We start from the raw sequence: 22,383 nt of genomic DNA, 5'->3' as shown, positions 1-22,383 counted from the left end.
TTAAATGCTGATTTGACATATAATTATTAAAAAATTATTGACAATTAACATAATTATGTATTAAATACTAATAATTTGATATATAATGATTGACAATTAACATAATTATATAAAAAATAAAACATAACAACTAAAATTATGTTTGTTAACTAATTGAAGCTAGGTATGGAGACAATGTTGGCATTTAATTATTGATATCTATTATTATTATTATTATTATTATTATTATTATTATTATTATTATTATTATCATCATCATCAATTGATATCAATATAAATGGATCACCGTTAACGTAACAACTTGCCACTAATAAAATTATTGCTAATGAATGAGAATTAGAATTGTATCAATATAATCAAAATGATTAAAAATAATTTCGATTGATAATTAGTTTAATAATGCATTAAATATTGATTTTATATAATTATGATAAATATATTTTTCTAAATTAGTATAATTATGCATTATTCATTAAATGCTAATTGTAATATAATTATAATAAAGATATTTTCTAAAATAAATTTAGAAGAGAGAATAGTGCATTCATTTTGGAGAGAAAATAAATTCATGAGAAATTGACACCTCACTTTTATTAGTTCATAATGTATTAAATATTAATTTTATATAATTATAATAAAAATATTTTTCTAAATTAGTATAATCATGCATTATTCATTAAATATTAATTGTAATATAATTGTAATATAATTATAATAAAAATATTTTTCTAAAATAAATTTAGAAGAGAGAATAATACTTTCATTTTGGAGGAAAAATAAATTCATAAAGAATTGACACCTTACTTTCATTAGTTGGGAGAAAATCCAATTTTAGTATATCAAGTAAATTTTTGTACGTATTAATTTTATATTTAATATTAAAACATGACAATTTACTATGTTATTTTACTATTAATGTATGTAGTATTGCATTATAAAATATAAAAATTGAAGTGATTATTATATAGCCTAAATGGATTGGACTAAATATAAAAATATAAAATAAGATAGAAATGACTATTCATTATTGAATAGTTTTGGTTGATTAGACTAAAAAAATCGAAAAACAGTCTAAATAAAAAGTCAAATTAACTTTAATATTAAATTCATTAATACGATTTTAATTTTATATAATAGTTAGATAATAGATTAGTAAAAGCAAATGGAATGATGACTTTAATTAGTATTTGATAAAATATTTATTTAGAATAATTAAAAAAAAAGTAAAAGTATGATATTATTAAAAATAATACATTTTTATGTTTAAAAAATTATATTTAAATAAAATATTTGTAAAATATAAAATTTAAAGTAACATAGCTTCATGAACATCAATCGTTAATCAATTATGAACTAACATAAAATTATAATACAATTTATTTACCAAAAAAATAATCAACAATTAATATTAATAAATATAAAAATCATCCAAACACTTTGATTAAAAGTATGAGTGATTAATTATTATTCATTATTAATAATGTTTTGTTCATAACAAAAAATAAAAATATAATTATTCAGATTTAGATTTTAGAAAAATTAACGATATAAGTAACAAATGATCTATTTTATCATGCATATTATAAATTAATGAATTAAACTAATTGGTATAATGAATTATAATTAATTAATTGGTATAAATTATATAATAAATTATATGATAGTTCAAAAAAAAAATAAAATGAATAAGAAGAAAATAAAAAAAATAAAAAAGATAGAAGACTACAATAAAATAAATTGAGTGTTGTAAACCCCGCTAAAATCGGTAAATTATTAGTTAATATATTGAATTTTAATTAGGAAAGTTAAAAATACAAAACTAATATTAAAATAGGATAGAGCTCATCGAAACGAAAATTTTGATACCAATTTCGATAATTTGGCCCAAAATCGGACCGGAAGGGCCGAACCGGTTGAACCGGGGCCCAACCCGGACCCATGGGTTCAACCGGGCCCCTAACATAAATGAAGCAGCAGCTTCATCTTCTCCATTTCACCACAGCAACGAAAAACACAGCAAGGGGGAGAAGAGAAGAAACCTAACCCTCACCATTCCTTCCAACTACCATAACTTCCTCATCCGGGCTCCGATTGCCGCACCGTTCGCGGCCACGCGCTCAGTGCGTCGAGCTCTACCTTTCTATCCAAACAATTTCTCTGGTAAGCCTTCTATTGAGTTCAGAATCTCTATCCCTCTTTCTTTGGTAAACTTGAAAACCTATAGTGAATCTTGTCCAATTTTTGTGTTCTAGGTTCAAGTTAGATTCCGGAACTTGTGGGCTCAAGCTATTGAGCATATGGGTATGGTAAGAACACCCTAACCCTAGCTCAATCTTGTTTTTGGTAATAGAGAACTGAATTGGAACATATATATGTGTATTAGGTGTAGTTTAAGAGGGTGTTTATGCATTGAACTTGAATTTGGATTACTTGGAGCTTTGTTGGTGACAAGGCTTGCTTTGGGGCTGTTTGATTGAGCTTGGAGGGGCTGTGATTTTATGTTGAGAAGCTGCCTTGGGTGAATTAAGTGATCGGCCAAGGTATGGTTTAAGTTTCGCACGTTTAATATTTACGGTGTTGTGAAAACTTAGGTTAGAGGAACCATAGAATAAGTTGGATTGTTTGTTGTATTTAATGATTAGCCTTGTAATGTTGTTAGAATAGATTTGTTAGTGAATTTATATATTAGAATTATGAGGTGTGAAAGCTATTAATGGTGTGCTCTTATATTTATTTATGATGGATTAGAATTGGTGTTTGTTAATAAGGATGTAGAGTTGTGTTGTGGTGGTATTGTATATGCTGTAACTAATTATGTAATGATCGGAATTGCATGAGACCAAGTTTGGGCTAAACTTGGGAATATAAGGAACTAAACTGGAAATTTTGGGACTTTTTTGTTAAATATACAATTTATGGCAAATTTTTAAAGTTAGGTTGTTAAATCTGTCCAGCAGCAGAAAAGATCAAACAGGCAGCAACTTGTTTGTCTTGCTGCGACTTTTACGAGTTGAGTTTTGGAGCGAAACCAATTTTGTTATAAAATTTGATTAACTTTCTTTAGTTCTCTAAAATTTCAGAATTTTAAGAGTTGAGGATTGGGAGCTGTGAATTTTTGAATATTGGTGGTCAAAACTAAAAAGAAACAGATTTCAGCAAGCTATGCATCAACTTCCAATGCTTGTAACTCTTAGAATTAAATAGAAATTGGGTTGCAACTAAGACACACTTGTTTTTAGATGAGCTAGGAGTTCTCAAATCAAAATTTAGCTTAATTGGAGTTTTGTAATAAAAGTTATTCCAATTGAAAGGTACTAAGCTTGTTGGTTTTTAAAACAGATTTTGTCTCATTTTTACTTAACTTCCAGGTAATGTAACTTTTTCATTAAAAATGGTATTGACTCAGAACCAATTGAGAAAGAAACCTGGATGAGTAAATTTTAACTAAATTAATTTTCAAAGTCATTGGATTTAACTTGGATTTTATATTGAATTTTGAATATCACATGCTGCTGCTGTTTTTCTGGTTTTATGCACTGCAGAGCAGTCACAGTTTTTCCTTTATTCCTGAGGCTAGAAAAATCAGAAAATTATGATATTTAGTTTTTTAGAAAGCTTATTTCAATATGAACGCCTGGACATAAAGTTTGTGCAATTCCGAGTTCATTTGCTATATTAAAAACAGAAAAGAAAATAGAGTGTCGAGGATGTCTTAGTGATAGTCATGAGTTCGAGAAGTTAAAGTTCAATCCTCGTGTGATGTGATTGATTTAATGTTAGAGTTGGGTTGATTTTAAGATTATTCGATATTAAGAAGGATGAGAAGAGTTTGATAAAAAGTTTGGTCAGGACCCGGAAAGGGTAATCAAGTTGAATTATAAGGGAATGACGATGAAAAATGTGAAAGGGAGGTTGTTAATAAAAGGAGTTAATATGCCATGGCTTGATGAATGATTAAATAATGATTATGACTATGAAATGGCTTATGAATAATGCTATCTGAGATACGAGTTCCCTGGGTAAGAGCCGTGGCTCGCCACCACGTGTTCCAGGTTGAATCTCGATACTCTGTTGACCCTACGTCGTAAGGGTGACCGGGCACGTATAAATTCCCGGGTATGGATAGCCCCCATTGAGTGATTATATGATGATTGAATGTGAACTCTATGCATAGACTCTTGGGGATGCGCGATGGGGGACAGTCTAAGGTTTTCGGACTTGTCGGGTTGGCTGGATAACCGACAGATGGGCCCCATCAGCCATAGGACAGGCATGCATCATATGCATTTGTTTGTATTGATTGCTATGCATTTTTTGGGTATGCCTAATTGATATATATTACCTGCTATTTGTTATACTTGCTATTTGTACTATTTGATCATTACTTGTGCGTGAACTTGTTTGGTTGCTTGTTTCTGTTACATTCTGAATGATGAAAGGATGGAGAAAACGGAGGAAATGGTTTGATGTTAGGTTAAGCTTGAACTTGAGTAAGTTAGGCAGATTTAGAATACCTACCCCTGTTTATGGCTTCTGTTTAGTACTTAAGTTGGATAATTGAATAACGGAGTTCTAGGATTGCCTATGGCATTCTCAGGACCGTATTTCTTATACGCGTGGCACTTTTACCATGCTGAGAACCTCCGGTTCTCATTCCATATTGTATTGTTGTTTTTCAGATGCAGGTCGAGAGGCTCCTCGCTAGGCGTCTGGATTCTGGAAAGCGAAGTAGTCCTTGGGTATATTTTGGTTTCTATTTGTATATATGTATGTATATGTGTAGCTTACTCTCCAAGTAACTTATGTATGCTGCTCCTCTTAGAGGTTGAGGGAGAGATAGGAGTTTACTTTGGTATTTTGGTATATTTTGGGGACACTTATGTATGTTTATATGTATATATGTATCCTCCGGCCAGCCTTAGCTTCGCAGGCTGAGTCAGAGGCTAGTTATGCTATTCCTTGGCTTTTCTTTATCCCTTCGTTTATTGTTTTATCATGTTCCTATTAGGTTTCTTAGCACGCAAGTAATCCTATTCCTTGAGCGTTGCGCTTTTTATTTTGCGATTTTTGTTTACCCGCTCTGTTTCAAGGCTCCTAGTATATTATTTCTTTCAGTATTATATGTATATCCTTACTATTAAAGGTCTGTAATACCACACTACCTCTGTTCTATGACTTAAGCATAAAACACTGTGTAGTAGGGTGTTACATTATGGTATCAGAGCAGTTCGTTCCTATAGAGCCTGAGGACGGACTGATTGTGCTTTTGTGCATTCTCTGTGTATGTGTTTATGTGCTATTAGGATATCTAATTGATGTATGTGGCATAAACGTTCCTGAGCATGCATTTGGGACTTAAAGCACTGAACTTGCGATATTGAGACTGATCAACTTGATATCACCTGTTTGGTGTGTATAGGGACCAGATGTCTACTCGCGGACGCGGACGCGGGCAAGGTAGAGGCCGAATAGGCAATGCCATGCCTGAGGCATCAGGAAACACTCCTAATCCTATAGACTTCATGGCTGCATTAGGCAATATGGCAGCAGCAATGCAAGCAACAGCTGAAGCCCTGGGAAATCAAATTAATAATGGAAATAATGGCAATAATGGTGAGAATGGTCCTATGTCACTGCATTCCTTCCTGAAGGTTCACCCTCCAACTTTCAGAGGGACCTCGAATCCGACTGATGCTGATAATTGGATACAGGCCATTGAGCGAGCATTACAGGCTCAACAGGTTCCGGATGAGCAGTGGGTTGAGTTTGGGACCTATCAGTTGCATGGTGAAGCTCAGCACTGGTGGCAGGGCATGAGGCGCATTCTGCAACCTGATGGGATTGTGATATCTTGGGAGTTGTTCCGAGATGAATTCTATAAAAAATATTTCCCCACTTCAGTTAGAAATGCCAGAGAACTCGAACTGCTTCAGCTTAAACAGGGACAGATGACCATCACTGAGTATACCAGTAAGTTTGAGGAATTGTGCCGCTTCTCACGCATCTGTCAGGGAGCTCCTGAGGACTTTGCTGAGTGGAAATGCATAAAGTATGAAGGAGGCCTTAGGAGTGACATTCAGAGCTTTGTGGCGCCTATGCAGATTCGGGTGTTTTCTGAGTTGGTAAATAGGAGCAGGGTGGCAGAGGATTGTGTTAGAAGGGCTGCAGCAGAAAAAGGGGGTCTGAGGATGCCATTCCAGAGGACCACAGGGAGAAATTTTGCACCCAGAGGCAGACAGTTCAAGCGTGGTAGCTTTGTTCCTCAGAATAATCAGGGGCAAGGCAACTCCAGGAGGCCTAATACCAATGCTAATCAGGGAAGGAGACAGGGTAAGCAGCCACAGCAGGATATGAGTTGCCACAGATGTGGAAAGTATCATTCAGGACAATGTAGGTTTGGGACTGGAGTCTGTTACTCCTGTGGGCAGCCGGGACACTTGGCTAGTGGTTGCCCCGAGAAGAAGAGATATGAGACAGGCAGGGTGCAGCAACCAGGAAGGGTATACACTACTTCTTCTATAGGCGCTGAGGGGTCAGAGGCATTGATCCGAGGTAAATGTGAGATGGCGGGTAAAACTTTGAATGCTTTGTTTGATTCTGGAGCTTCACATACTTTTATTGCATTTGAGAAGGCTGATAAGCTAGGATTGAAAATAGTAGTACTGGGGTATGATTTAAAGGTATATAATGCTACCCACGAGGCTATGGTGACTAGATTAGGGTGCCCCCAAGTTCCTTTTCGAGTACAAGGGCGTGATTTCGTGCATAACTTAATTTGTTTGACGATGACTGGTCTTGATCTCATTCTAGGATTGGACTGGTTATCCAAGAACCGCGTTCTATTAGATTGCTCGGCGAAAACAGTGTATTTCATGCCTGAAGACACTGAAGGGCCGGTTGTAGTGAATAACTACTACTTGAATTCCATGATGGTGAACTGTTCTGGGGCTGAATGTCAGGGGATATTGTTGCTAGCTGCGGGTGTTTCGGGTGATGATCAAGATTTGGAACAAATCCCAGTTGTGTGTGAGTTTTCGGAGGTGTTCCCTGATGATATTGATGAATTTCCACCGAAACGGGAAGTTGAGTTTGCTATTGATTTAGTACCTGGGGCCGGACCAATCTCGAGTGCTCCTTACAGGATGTCGCCTCTAGAAATGGCCGAATTGAAGTCTCAACTGGAGGATCTGTTGGGTAAGAATTTTATCCGACCAAGTGTATCTCCGTGGGGTGCGCCAGTATTATTGGTGAAGAAGAAAGATGGAACCATGCGCTTATGTGTTGACTATAGGCAGCTGAATAAGGTTACAGTGAAGAATAAATATCCGCTGCCAAGGATTGATGACCTGATGGACCAATTACAGGGAGCTGGCGTGTTCTCCAAGATTGATCTACGATCCGGATACCACCAGATAAGGGTTAGAGATGAGGATATCCCAAAGACTGCCTTCAGAACGCGCTATGGCCACTATGAATATACCGTGATGTCCTTCGGACTAACCAACGCTCCGGCGATATTCATGGATTACATGAACAGAATTTTCCATCCATATCTAGATATGTTTGTTGTTGTGTTTATTGACGACATTCTTATCTATTCTAAGACTGAGGATGAGCATGCTGAACACTTGCGAACAGTGCTACAAATTCTGAAGGATAGGAAGTTGTATGCCAAGCTATCCAAGTGTGAGTTCTGGAAGTCTGAGGTGAAATTTCTTGGTCATGTGGTAAGTAAACAAGGAATAGCAGTGGATCCCGCTAAGGTTGAGGCGGTGATGAATTGGGAGCGGCCAACTTCAGTGACGGAAATCAGGAGTTTCTTAGGCTTGGCAGGTTATTATCGAAGGTTCATTAAAGGGTTTTCACAGCTCGCTTTACCCTTAACGAAGCTGACCAGGAAGGATGTTCCTTTTGTGTGGACTCCCGAGTGTGAGGAGAGTTTCCTTGCCTTAAAGCAGATATTGACTACCGCCCCTGTATTAGTGTTGCCTGAGCCGAGAGAACCATTCGAGGTGTACTGTGATGCATCCTTGAAAGGTTTAGGATGCGTGTTGATGCAGCATCATAAGGTTGTAGCTTATGCCTCACGTCAATTAAGACCTCATGAAAGAAACTATCCGACTCATGATTTGGAACTTGCAGCCGTTGTCTTTGCCTTGAAGATTTGGAGGCATTATCTCTATGGAGTGAAATTTCAAGTCTTCTCGGACCATAAGAGTCTGAAGTACCTGTTTGAACAAAAAGAATTGAATATGCGTCAGAGGAGGTGGATGGAACTTCTGAAGGATTATGACTTCGAGCTAAACTATCATCCGGGAAAGGCGAATGTAGTGGCGGATGCCTTGAGTAGAAAATTCCTATGTGCTGCTTGGATGATGCTGAGAGAGGAAGAGTTGTTGAGAGCCTTCGAAGGATTGAAATTGGGAATCAGAGAAGAGTTTGGGACTTTATGCTTAAGCCAATTACAGATCTCAAGCGAATTCAAGGCTGAACTGATAAAGGCTCATCAGAACGACCAAGAATTGTATAAGATTTTGCCGGCGATTGAGAAAGGCAAGCAATGGAGAGTGTCAGAAGATAGAGATGGATTGTGGAGGTTCAAGGGCCGGATAATTGTGCCAGATGTTGGGGATTTGCGACATAACATATTGAAGGAAGCTCATAAGAGCGGGTTCTCCATTCATCCTGGAAGCACTAAGATGTACCAAGACTTAAAAACGATGTTCTGGTGGCCAGGAATGAAAAATGATGTGGCGTTACATGTTTCTAAATGCCTAACTTGTCAGAAAGTTAAGATCGAACACCAAAAGCCAGCAGGAACCCTTCAACCTTTGGAGATTCCACAGTGGAAATGGGAGAGCATTGCTATGGATTTTGTTTTGGGCTTACCAAGGACTCGGACCGGTTGTGATGCTATTTGGGTGGTTATAGACCGATTGACCAAATCAGCTCATTTTCTGCCTATTCGGATAAGTTGTTCTATGGAGGAGTTGGCGCGCTTATATATAAAGGAGATTGTGAGGTTACATGGCGTACCTTCCACCATTGTATCGGATAGAGATCCTCGCTTTACATCACGGTTCTGGGGTGCATTTCAGCGAGCTTTTGGCACTCAATTGAGCTTAAGCATTGCCTATCATCCTCAGACGGATGGCCAATCAGAAAGAACAATCCAAACCTTGGAAGACATGTTAAGAGCTTGTGTTTTGGATCAACCGGCGAGCTGGGATCGATATATGCCTTTGGTAGAATTTGCTTATAATAATAGCTATCATGCAAGTATTGGAATGGCTCCATATGAGGCTTTGTATGGAAGAAAATGCCAGTCTCCATTATGTTGGTACGAAGCAGGAGAAAAGAGCTTGATAGGACCTGAAATGGTAAGTGAAACCACTAAGCAAATAAAGAGAATTCGAAGTCGAATGCTTGAAGCTCAAAGCCGTCAGAAGAGCTATGCAGACCGAAGACGGAAGCCTCTAGAATTTGAGGAAGGAGAGTACGTCTTCTTGAAGGTTACTCCAACCACTGGAATAGGGAGGTCCATCAAAACCAAGAAGTTAAATCCCCGTTACATTGGGCCGTTTGAAATCCTGAAGAGAATTGGACCAGTGGCGTATAGGATCGCGTTACCACCACATCTTTCGAACCTGCATGACGTGTTCCATGTATCGCAGCTTCGTAAATACACTTTTGATCCTAGTCATGTCCTAGAACCGGAATCAGTCCAAGTGAGAGAAGACCTGACGCTTCCAATAACTCCGGTTAGGATTGATGATACCAGCACCAAACGTCTCCGCGGAAAGGAAGTTTCTTTGGTGAAAGTAGCTTGGAGTCGGGCAGGTATTGAAGAACATACCTGGGAGCTTGAATCAGAGATGCGAAAGGACTACCCACACCTCTTTTCAGGTAACTCTCTCTGAATTTTGAGGACAAAATTCCTAATTAGGTGGGTAGGATGTAAACCCCGCTAAAATCGGTAAATTATTAGTTAATATATTGAATTTTAATTAGGAAAGTTAAAAATACAAAACTAATATTAAAATAGGATAGAGCTCATCGAAACGAAAATTTTGATACCAATTTCGATAATTTGGCCCAAAATCGGACCGGAAGGGCCGAACCGGTTGAACCGGGGCCCAACCCGGACCCATGGGTTCAACCGGGCCCCTAACATAAATGAAGCAGCAGCTTCATCTTCTCCATTTCACCACAGCAACGAAAAACACAGCAAGGGGGAGAAGAGAAGAAACCTAACCCTCACCATTCCTTCCAACTACCATAACTTCCTCATCCGGGCTCCGATTGCCGCACCGTTCGCGGCCACGCGCTCAGCGCGTCGAGCTCTACCTTTCTATCCAAACAATTTCTCTGGTAAGCCTTCTATTGAGTTCAGAATCTCTATCCCTCTTTCTTTGGTAAACTTGAAAACCTATAGTGAATCTTGTCCAATTTTTGTGTTCTAGGTTCAAGTTAGATTCCGGAACTTGTGGGCTCAAGCTATTGAGCATATGGGTATGGTAAGAACACCCTAACCCTAGCTCAATCTTGTTTTTGGTAATAGAGAACTGAATTGGAACATATATATGTGTATTAGGTGTAGTTTAAGAGGGTGTTTATGCATTGAACTTGAATTTGGATTACTTGGAGCTTTGTTGGTGACAAGGCTTGCTTTGGGGCTGTTTGATTGAGCTTGGAGGGGCTGTGATTTTATGTTGAGAAGCTGCCTTGGGTGAATTAAGTGATCGGCCAAGGTATGGTTTAAGTTTCGCACGTTTAATATTTACGGTGTTGTGAAAACTTAGGTTAGAGGAACCATAGAATAAGTTGGATTGTTTGTTGTATTTAATGATTAGCCTTGTAATGTTGTTAGAATAGATTTGTTAGTGAATTTATATATTAGAATTATGAGGTGTGAAAGCTATTAATGGTGTGCTCTTATATTTATTTATGATGGATTAGAATTGGTGTTTGTTAATAAGGATGTAGAGTTGTGTTGTGGTGGTATTGTATATGCTGTAACTAATTATATAATGATCGGAATTGCATGAGACCAAGTTTGGGCTAAACTTGGGAATATAAGGAACTAAACTGGAAATTTTGGGACTTTTTTGTTAAATATACAATTTATGGCAAATTTTTAAAGTTAGGTTGTTAAATCTGTCCAGCAGCAGAAAAGATCAAACAGGCAGCAACTTGTTTGTCTTGCTGCGACTTTTACGAGTTGAGTTTTGGAGCGAAACCAATTTTGTTATAAAATTTGATTAACTTTCTTTAGTTCTCTAAAATTTCAGAATTTTAAGAGTTGAGGATTGGGAGCTGTGAATTTTTGAATATTGGTGGTCAAAACTAAAAAGAAACAGATTTCAGCAAGCTATGCATCAACTTCCAATGCTTGTAACTCTTAGAATTAAATAGAAATTGGATTGCAACCAAGACACACTTGTTTTTAGATGAGCTAGGGGTTCTCAAATCAAAATTTAGCTTAATTGGAGTTTTGTAATAAAAGTTATTCCAATTGAAAGGTACTAAGCTTGTTGGTTTTTAAAACAGATTTTGTCTCATTTTTACTTAACTTCCAGGTAATGTAACTTTTTCATTAAAAATGGTATTGACTCAGAACCAATTGAGAAAGAAACCTGGATGAGTAAATTTTAACTAAATTAATTTTCAAAGTCATTGGATTTAACTTGGATTTTATATTGAATTTTGAATATCACATGCTGCTGCTGTTTTTCTGGTTTTATGCACTGCAGAGCAGTCACAGTTTTTCCTTTATTCCTGAGGCTAGAAAAATCAGAAAATTATGATATTTAGTTTTTTAGAAAGCTTATTTCAATATGAACGCCTGGACATAAAGTTTGTGCAATTCCGAGTTCATTTGCTATATTAAAAACAGAAAAGAAAATAGAGTGTCGAGGATGTCTTAGTGATAGTCATGAGTTCGAGAAGTTAAAGTTCAATCCTCGTGTGATGTGATTGATTTAATGTTAGAGTTGGGTTGATTTTAAGATTATTCGATATTAAGAAGGATGAGAAGAGTTTGATAAAAAGTTTGGTCAGGACCCGGAAAGGGTAATCAAGTTGAATTATAAGGGAATGACGATGAAAAATGTGAAAGGGAGGTTGTTAATAAAAGGAGTTAATATGCCATGGCTTGATGAATGATTAAATAATGATTATGACTATGAAATGGCTTATGAATAATGCTATCTGAGATACGAGTTCCCTGGGTAAGAGCCGTGGCTCGCCACCACGTGTTCCAGGTTGAATCTCGATACTCTGTTGACCCTACGTCGTAAGGGTGACCGGGCACGTATAAATTCCCGGGTATGGATAGCCCCCATTGAGTGATTATATGATGATTGAATGTGAACTCTATGCATAGACTCTTGGGGATGCGCGACGGGGGACAGTCTAAGGTTTTCGGACTTGTCGGGTTGGCTGGATAACCGACAGATGGGCCCCATCAGCCATAGGACAGGCATGCATCATATGCATTTGTTTGTATTGATTGCTATGCATTTTTTGGGTATGCCTAATTGATATATATTACCTGCTATTTGTTATACTTGCTATTTGTACTATTTGATCATTACTTGTGCGTGAACTTGTTTGGTTGCTTGTTTCTGTTACATTCTGAATGATGAAAGGATGGAGAAAACGGAGGAAATGGTTTGATGTTAGGTTAAGCTTGAACTTGAGTAAGTTAGGCAGATTTAGAATACCTACCCCTGTTTATGGCTTCTGTTTAGTACTTAAGTTGGATAATTGAATAACGGAGTTCTAGGATTGCCTATGGTATTCTCAGGACCGTATTTCTTATACGCGTGGCACTTTTACCATGCTGAGAACCTCCGGTTCTCATTCCATATTGTATTGTTGTTTTTCAGATGCAGGTCGAGAGGCTCCTCGCTAGGCGTCTGGATTCTGGAAAGCGAAGTAGTCCTTGGGTATATTTTGGTTTCTATTTGTATATATGTATGTATATGTGTAGCTTACTCTCCAAGTAACTTATGTATGCTGCTCCTCTTAGAGGTTGAGGGAGAGATAGGAGTTTACTTTGGTATTTTGGTATATTTTGGGGACACTTATGTATGTTTATATGTATATATGTATCCTCCGGCCAGCCTTAGCTTCGCAGGCTGAGTCAGAGGCTAGTTATGCTGTTCCTTGGCTTTTCTTTATCCCTTCGTTTATTGTTTTATCATGTTCCTATTAGGTTTCTTAGCACGCAAGTAATCCTATTCCTTGAGCGTTGCGCTTTTTATTTTGCGATTTTTGTTTACCCGCTCTGTTTCAAGGCTCCTAGTATATTATTTCTTTCAGTATTATATGTATATCCTTACTATTAAAGGTCTGTAATACCACACTACCTCTGTTCTATGACTTAAGCATAAAACACTGTGTAGTAGGGTGTTACAAGTGTGAGGGTTTTTTTTTTGTAAATTTCATATCACATCCGTTTCAATAATAATAAATAAAAATACGTCAACTTGATATCTAAGAGAAAATGATGAAATAAAATCATAACACAGTTCTAAAGTAAAAGTTTAAATTAGACCATAATATCATTGTACAACACAAATTGAAAATAATTTCACACTACAATATACCACACAAACAGGTAAATGACTTAAGTTTAAATACAATTTTTTTTTATTTATGCATATAATAACACCATGGTTTATAAATGCTTCATGGATAACATATCATATATTGCTCTGAATGATGAGCACGGGAGTTGGAGAGTGTGTAGTAGTTTGTGTCCAGGTTAGTTGACTTCTTGCGACGACGTCTCATAGGAAGAAAAAGAATTATTGTAAAAGTTACCCAATGAAAGAGTAATTGGTAAACAAATGATATTTTCTTTTAGTATATATGGTCTTTTATAGTGGTAAAATAAAAATAGAAGGAATAAAAAAACAATTAATGGGTACAAATAATAGTATAATTGATTTTATTTGATTTATTGAATTCAAAAAATAAATTAAGAAATAATTGATTGAATTAATTAGTTGATATAATTAATTTATTATAATTGATTGGATTCAATGAATTAAAAAATAAATAGAAAAACATAGGAGACAATGATTTTTATAACTAAATTAATCTGTATTTATTGTATTTAATTAGTATAAGTAACAAATCATCTATGTTATTATGTACCTTATAAATTAATGAATTAAAATAATTGATATAATAAATTAAAATTACTTGATTGATATAAATTATAATAAATCATGTGATATTTAAATATCTAATCAAATCAATTAGTTGATATAATTAATTTACTGTAATAAATTATATTCAATGAGTTATAAAAAATAAATTAAGAAACACGCTCAGAAGTATGCCACGTTAGCTCTATCATTAAGTGCATAAATCCAATTTTTATATAATAGAAATATACATTCTTATATATGTTATAGAAATACGATTTGATTCCATTAACTTGCCAAATTTTTTTGATTTGTCACGTATATTCAGTGTGGAATTATAATTTATCTAAAATAAATTTAGAAGAGAAAATAGTGCTTTTATTTTGAAAAGAAAATGAATTCATAAAGAATTGACACCTCACTTTCATTAGTTGATAATGTATTAAATATTGATTTTATATAATTATAATAAAGATATTTTTCTAAATTAGTATAATCATGCATTATTCATTAAATGCTAATTGTAATATAATTGTAATATAATTATAATAAAGATATTTTTCTAAAATAAATTTATAAGAGAGAATAGTGCTTTCATTTTGGAGGAAAAATGAATTTATGAGAAATTGACACCTCACTTTTATTAGTTAGAAAAAAACTCAATTTTAGTATATTAAGTAGATAAGTAGATGATTATTATTATTATTATTATTATTATTATTATTATTATTATTATTATTATTATTATTATTATTATTATTATTATTATTAAAAATATTTTTGATTGATAATTGATAAGTAGTTTAATAATGCATTAAATATTAATTTTATATAATTATAATAAAGATATTTTTCTAAATTAGTATAATTATGCATTATTTATTAAATGCATTCGTTTTGGAGGGAAAATGGATTCATGAGAAATTGACACCTCACTTTCATTAGTTTGGAGAAAACGCAATTTTAGTATATTAAGTAGATAGATAGATATTCTCCACGTACAAGTCATTTACACATACAAGTCCGGAAGTCCATACAAGTCTCTTTAACCTAATTCACCTCACGTGCCATTAGGGTTGGACATGGGCCCGCCACACCGGGTTTAATTTGTCCTAACTCAGACTTGCCCCGAAATATATACCGGACCTATTTTTTAGACTTTAACCCAACCATAGACCCGATGAAATCTATACACCTTCGAACTGAGTGAAAATCGAATAAAAAATTCGATAAAAATCGGACCTTTAGCATGTGAAAATCTCCAAATCTCCAACCGTTATTTCACAATTCACATAGTAAAATTCACATAACAAATTATAACAAGAACCAATCATTATCTAAAATTAAAGCATAATCACAATCAATACTAATATTGTCTAATAACACCAAATAGTTAAGTCACATACAAATAACACAAAATATTATGCGTTAGTCTAAAATTTTGTACTTCCTAAACATAGAACTTTAACTCATAGTCTTTATAACACAAAATATTAACCAAGAAAAATAGTCATCATTCATTAATTACTATTAATGTTGTCAACTTGTTCTTTGTGATGTGGATACATTAGTAAAACCTACAAAACATATAAAATTACTCATTTTCATATAAGAGATTATTACTTCAAATAATTAAGTCACAATAATAAAAATATTATAAATGTACCTTCAACAATCCTCTGACTACTATTAAATTGATCAAACTCTTAATCTCCAACTTCTTGTTTAGAAGGGCACAACCAACTTTGAGTGCATATCAAAGCTTCAACCATTAATGATAAGAAAGAGTTGCAGAAGACATCAAGCACACGTCCACCAGTACTAAAGTATGATTCAGATGCAACGGTTGAGACCAGAGTACCTAAGATATCACGGGCTATGAGAGAAAAAATCTTGTATTTTGAAGCATTCACTTTCCACCAAGCCAATATATCAAAATTCTCATCTTCCACAGTATCTTCGGTCAGATACCTCTCCACATCTGACTTGCTATCTGTATTAGCCTTTGCTCTTTTTTGTTTTTTCCATATATTCACTCTATTTTCAGAAACTCCCTTGGCACCAATTGATACTTTAGTATTGTCATCCAAGACATCTCTAGCAGATGAACTTCCACCATCCTCCCTTCCTTTATCATCTGCAACCTCCTTTTCAACTTATATAAAGTCTCCAATGTAAGTTTAACAAAATCAGTCATACTAGTAGACACTTCTTTATCATAAACATCCTCTAAACACCAACAGGGATAATCTAGTTTGTAACGAAGATCAAATACAACAGCAATAAGTAACAATGGGTTAAATTTGTCAATAGGTCCCCAATATTTATGGTATTTATTCTTCATAGAACATGCCATAATTTCTAATAATTCAGAATGATTTTGGCTCCAAGATATTAATTGAGAAGTAATAAATGTAATTTCATGAAAATATTTGTTTGATGTAACATGCAAAGAAGATGAGAAACTCAAAGTTATCTCGTAGAAAATTCTCAAAAACTCAATGAACAATCTAGTATGTTGCCAATCAAGAGGTGTAGGTGGACCAACTTTTCTTCTTTTTTTTTCCACTATCCTCTCCAAACTATCTAAGAAAATCAGGTTCTTGATCATAAATTCTATCAAAAGCTTTTTTAAATTTCTCGGCATACTCCAACATTAGATAGGTAGAATTTTACCTAGTTGGAACATCCAAGCACACAAGGTTTTAGATTCAATCAACTCAGCCTCAATACAAACAATAACAAAGCCTTGTCCCACTAGGTAGGGTCGGCTACATAAATCAAATGACGCCATTGGGCTCTGTCATGTATCATGTCTACAGAGAGACCGTTTATATGTAGATCACGTTTGACCACCTCATGGATGGTCTTCTTAGGTCTTCCTTTGCCTTTCGCCCCTTGTCTATCTTCCATCTCATCCACCATCCTAACTGGGTGTTCTATCGGTCTTCTTCTCACATGTCCAAACCACCTGAGACGCGATTCAACCATTTTTTTCACAATGGGTGCTACTCCAAATATCTCCCTTATATCTTCGTTCCTTATTTTATCCAATCGCGAATGACCACTCATCCATCTCAACATCTTCATCTCTGCCACACTCAACCTATGTTTGTGCTCCCCCGCCCAACACTCCGTACCATAAAGTATAGCCGATCTTGTAGCAGTGTGATAGAATTTACCTTTAAGTTTTAAAGGAACTTTTTTGTCGCATATAAAACCAGATGCACTCTGCCATTTTGATTAACCTGCTTGGATCCTATGATTTACATCCTGTTCAATCTCTCCATTATCATGTATGATGCACCTAAGATACTAAAAACTTTTAACTTTTCATAGGATGTTTTCTCTAATCTTCACCTCTATATTTGGGTTTTTCCTTCTCAGACTGAACTTACATTCCATATATTCTGTCTTGCTACGGCTTATGCACAGACCATACACTTCTAGAGCTTCTCTCCATAAGTCCAACTTCTTATTTAGGTATTCCCTTGACTCTCCCATAAAGATGATATCATCGGCAAAAAGCATGCACCATGGCACCAATAGTCAATACCCTAATAAGAAATTCTAATAATCAAATTCTTAATCAGAAATTCAAACCATTAATTATTTACCTTAGCTTGAGCAGGGTCAGAGAAGAGAAGAAGAAGAAGACTAGCAGCAGAAGCAGTCATCGTCGTCTTTCAAGTCTTGATGGTCAGAGAAGCTCCGTGGTCATTTGCAGTCGTCGAGGGACGTCGTCACCGGGAGGCGAAAAGCAGTGCACCACCGTCGTGACTTCGAGGCTGGGGAGCGGTGATGGACGCTGTCATGGTGGCTGGTGAGAGACAGAGAGAGGGCTGAGAGGGAAAGAATGCAACGGTTGGTGAGAGGCACAAAGAAGGCTGCGATGGGAAGGCTGGCGGCGGCGCTGTGAGGGCCTGAGGGGAAGGGCTAAGACGGGACTGTGGCAGGGTGCATGACTATGTGGAAGAGGGCTTGTGAGGTCATGGATAGTGGACTCGTGGCTGTATGAAAGTGCCCTAGTTCATTGTGAAATATGAAATGTGAATTATGATTCTATACCGGGCCGAATCCGGGTGACCCGAGCTATGGTCCAGTCCCGGTTTCATCCCTCTCTCTGGTTTCATTTCTTTTCCCCGGGTCACTTCGGGTACGGCCCATCATGGCCCAAAATCCTTGGGGTCCGAGTCGGGTCTTCGGGCCGGACCGGGCCATGTACACCTCTACGTGCCACTATCTAACTAACTTTTCAATCAACACGTGAATATATAACTGCCTTTTTTGAAAGGATTTCGTTGCCTTTTTCGAATTTTCTCAACATTTTCGATCTACGTTCTCTTCCATCTCTGCGTTTCTCTTCATTCATTCTCTGCATTCTCTTTCTTCATTTTTCGCGATTTCTTTTGTTCTCTAAGTTTTTGAAATCAAGCTCTAAAATCAATTTTGAACAGTTATCTCATTGTTGAAGATAATGAATGATTCAAGTTCAGATTATCAATTAAACTAGAGTGAAGTGGATTATTGTTTTGAATCCAATCAAGTGGTTGAGGTATGGTTCAATTGTAGTTAATATTTTTGTTAGTAATTCATGATTCGGTAGGTGAATAACGTTGTTTTGTTTGTGAAAATTATTGTTCATCGTTGATGGTTTAATTGAATGTAATGTAGGAGTTCTGCATCAAAAAAAATATTTTTGTATATTTGCAGCAAATTTTTGGTGGATTTGTACTGATAAGTTCTGCATAATTCAAAACTCTTCCTCTTCCCTCATCTTCTGCTGCTTCTTCTTCTTTTTTTCATCATCATCACCATCTTCTTCTTCTTCTTTTTCTTATTCATTTTTTCCTTGTTTTACTTTCTCAAATTTCTTCTTGTTTTACTCTCCTAACAAGAACAAAAACAAAAAAATCAAACAAAGAAGAAGAAGAAACACATAATATTGCAAAATTATTTGAAAGAGGATGAACTTACATTTATTCAACTAAAAGAAAGAAAGAAATAAGAAAAAAAGAAGAAAGAAGAATTCAGCATTAAAGGAAACATTTTTGTGTAGTTGCAGCATATTTCGGTGGATTGTTTAAGACATTTATGCGTATTGTTTAAGAATTTTCGATGAAATTGCATTGATAAATTCTACATAATTCAAAACTCTTCCTCTTCCTCTTCCTCATCTTCTTATGCTTCTTCTTCTTTTTTTCATCATCATCACCATCTTCTATCTTCTCAAGTTTCTTCTTGTTTTACTCTATTAACAAGAATAAAAACAAAAAAAATCAAACAAAGAAGAAGAAGAAACACATAATGTTGCAAAATTACTTAGAAAAAAGATGAACTTACATTTATTCAACTAAAAGAAAGAAAGAAATAAGAAAAAAAAAGAAAAAAAATACAGCATTAAAGGAAAATATTTTTTTGTAGTTACAACAAATTTCGGTGGATTGTTTAAGACATTTATGTGTATTGTTTAAGAATTTTCGGTAGTGATAAATTTTGCATAATTCAAAATTCTTCTTCCTTCTCGTCATCTTCTGCTGCTGCTTCTTCATCTTCTTATTTCATTTTCTCATAATTCTTTTTGAATTTAGCTTTGAAACTTGTTTCACTTTTTGTGATGACAATTTTGAGAGATTTTTATCGTTGTTTGAATTTTGAGCATTGCGGTTTTAATTGAGGAAAAAGAACCATTTGCGCTATTCAAGACTTGGAAAAACGTGTGTTTATACGCAATCTAAATTGAAGGTTGTTTTTGTTGAATTTGGACTAATTTGTATAAATTTATATACAAAAAAACTTATATATATAGCAAGTCTGTTTAAAAATACAATAAATTTTAAATACAATAAATTTTAAATCAGCAAATTTAAAGAATTGAAGTTTAACAGATACAATACTAATTAAATATCTTAATTTGACATGGATTTAACATAAATTGACTTAAATTTATTTACCGAAAATACAATATAACGTCTGAGAACAATTATATATATATTTTGAAGTCTCTCCACAATTAATAGATACAAAATAAGGTTTTTTAAAAAAATGACTAAACTCTGTAGTAAATCTTAAGGTACTGACTGAAAATAAAATGCTTATTATGTATTAGTATTTTTATATTTTATGATAAAATATGTCTATAAATTAATGAAAAATAAGAATGGGGAAATATTATTTTTAAATTTGTTAAAATATATTCAAATAATATCACCAAAATATCATTTTTTTTATTAACCAAATCATACTATTTTATCTAAAAGTTTACCATTTAGCAATTAAAATTTATTAAAAACTAATGTGTTCAGCTAAATATTTATGAAAAACTAATAGCATATTACTTCTAAAAATATCTATCAATTCACTTGTGAAAAGTCCTCCGTAATTGCAGTCGATCTCAATTGCGAGTTTGCGACCAACATGACTACGCAGTCTATGGACATGATTCATTCTTATTTCCTATGCTTTCTACCCGGTTTAATACGTTACAAAATTTATAATGATGGGAATATTATATAATTATTGGAGAATATAATAATAGTGATTTCATATAATAAATTTTATTCTTTTCATATAGAAATAGTACTCGTTCTTTTTTATGGAAATAAAATTTTTATAAAGAATCAAAATATACCTAAAAATTTATACTACTTACAAAAATAACTTTTAAAAATATGAATGACAAATAAATTTTTAGAATTATGTTATACATTTAAGTATTTTTTTTATCCAAGTTTTATTCAAGTAGTCCAACACCAACAAAAATTATTCTCATTAAAAGAGCTTCATTACACGCGCTTTATCCTCTTCTTCTTTCAAATATACGCATACGTCGTCATCTTCTTCTTTCAAATTCACGTATACATCTCCTCCTCCTTGTATGCAGATTCTTCTTCTGCTTTTCCTCCTCCTCTTTCTCTTCTTCTTCTTCTTCTCCTCTTTCGTTATCATCATCACCAACAACTTCTTCTTCTTCTTCTCCCCTTTCGTTATCGTCATCACCAACAACACCAACATTTTGCTAATGGATTATTTTTTCAATCGAATTGAATGGAATGCAATTGCTAAATTGTATTGAATTGAATTGAATAGATGCATGTATTCTGAATCTGAATTGAATTGAATTGATAATCTCTAAATTGTAGACAGAGATGTTTTGAATTTGATTTTATATAATAGATTATGTTTCGTTCAATCAGTGCTATACAATTGTTTCACCATGAGTACGTGTTCGGTTCATTATGCAGAAAGCTGTTCGAATTTAAATTTATATAATGGATAATGTTCCATTCATTTAGTACTATACAATTGTTTCACCATAATAACATGTTCGGTTCATTTCTGTTCTGCACAATTCAAAATTCTTCCTCCTCACCCTGCTTCTTCATCACGGAGAGAAGGAGAAAAAGACAAAAAAAAATACCGCAGCAACAACAACAAAAGAATGACGATAAGGAGAAAACACGTGAAAAAGAAGGAACGCGAAAAAGAAGGAGGAGAATGAGGAGGAGGAGGAACGCGAAGAAAAAGGCGAAGAAGAAGACGCTCCGTGCGTAAACGAGCGTGAGAAGAAGAAGAAGCGCGGAAGAAGAAGAAGAACCGCGGGGGAGAAAAGAAGAAGAAGAGAAGAAGTGTGAGCCATGAGGAAAGAAGAAAGCGAAAAAAGCGTGTGACCTAAAATTACTTAGATGAACTTAGATACCAAAATTGCTTGATGTGGAGAATATCTCAAATTGTTAAATGATTTAAAAATACGATAAAAATAATCAATAAATGTTATATTTTTTATTAGTAACAAAAACTTTTATATTTAACAAATGATTAATTCATTTGATCCGAATTTTTGTAGCATCATTTGAATAAATATTTAAAATATAAAAAAACATTTGAAACAAAATTTGATCACTAAACTTTTTTTTAAATAATTTGGTCGTTCACACTAATTTTATTTAAGAAAATTCACTTCACATCAAATATTTCAAACATTGCATCAAAATCTTATTTTTAAAATTTTTTTTAGAATATATATTTAATATTTAATTTTTTTTATTACATTTTAAATCTTTTAAGTTAAAAATTTATTTGTCGTTCGTATTTCTAAGATTTTTTTAGTCGCAATGTAAACTTTTTGAGTACCACTTTTGATAGTTTACTTATTTTATAATTATAAAAATAAATTTTTTTATTAAAATAAATTATTTCAAAACTTTAAATAAATATAAAAGAA

At 34.4% G+C, this 22,383-nt stretch overlaps 1 protein-coding gene across 1 annotated transcript; it reads right to left on the bottom strand.

Moving 5' to 3' along the window:
• Positions 1 to 15,865: 15,865 nt before the first annotated feature.
• LOC148554228 (zinc finger BED domain-containing protein DAYSLEEPER-like) lies at positions 15,866 to 17,836 on the bottom strand. The gene is made up of 3 exons (XM_088495047.1): positions 17,777 to 17,836; positions 16,401 to 16,497; positions 15,866 to 16,314 (listed from the first exon to the last, which is right to left on the bottom strand). The coding sequence occupies exons 1-3, from the start codon at positions 17,834 to 17,836 to the stop codon at positions 15,866 to 15,868; spliced, it is 606 nt and encodes a 201-aa protein (XP_088351173.1).
• Positions 17,837 to 22,383: the final 4,547 nt, after the last annotated feature.

The sequence above is a fragment of the Arachis ipaensis genome, chromosome B7 (genome assembly GCF_059453495.1).
Source record: "Arachis ipaensis isolate K30076 ecotype BB chromosome B7, ASM5945349v1, whole genome shotgun sequence".
Lineage (NCBI taxonomy): Eukaryota > Viridiplantae > Streptophyta > Magnoliopsida > Fabales > Fabaceae > Arachis > Arachis ipaensis.
The sequence above is the reverse complement of the archived record's forward strand: the minus strand, read 5'-3'. Positions and strand labels throughout refer to the sequence as shown.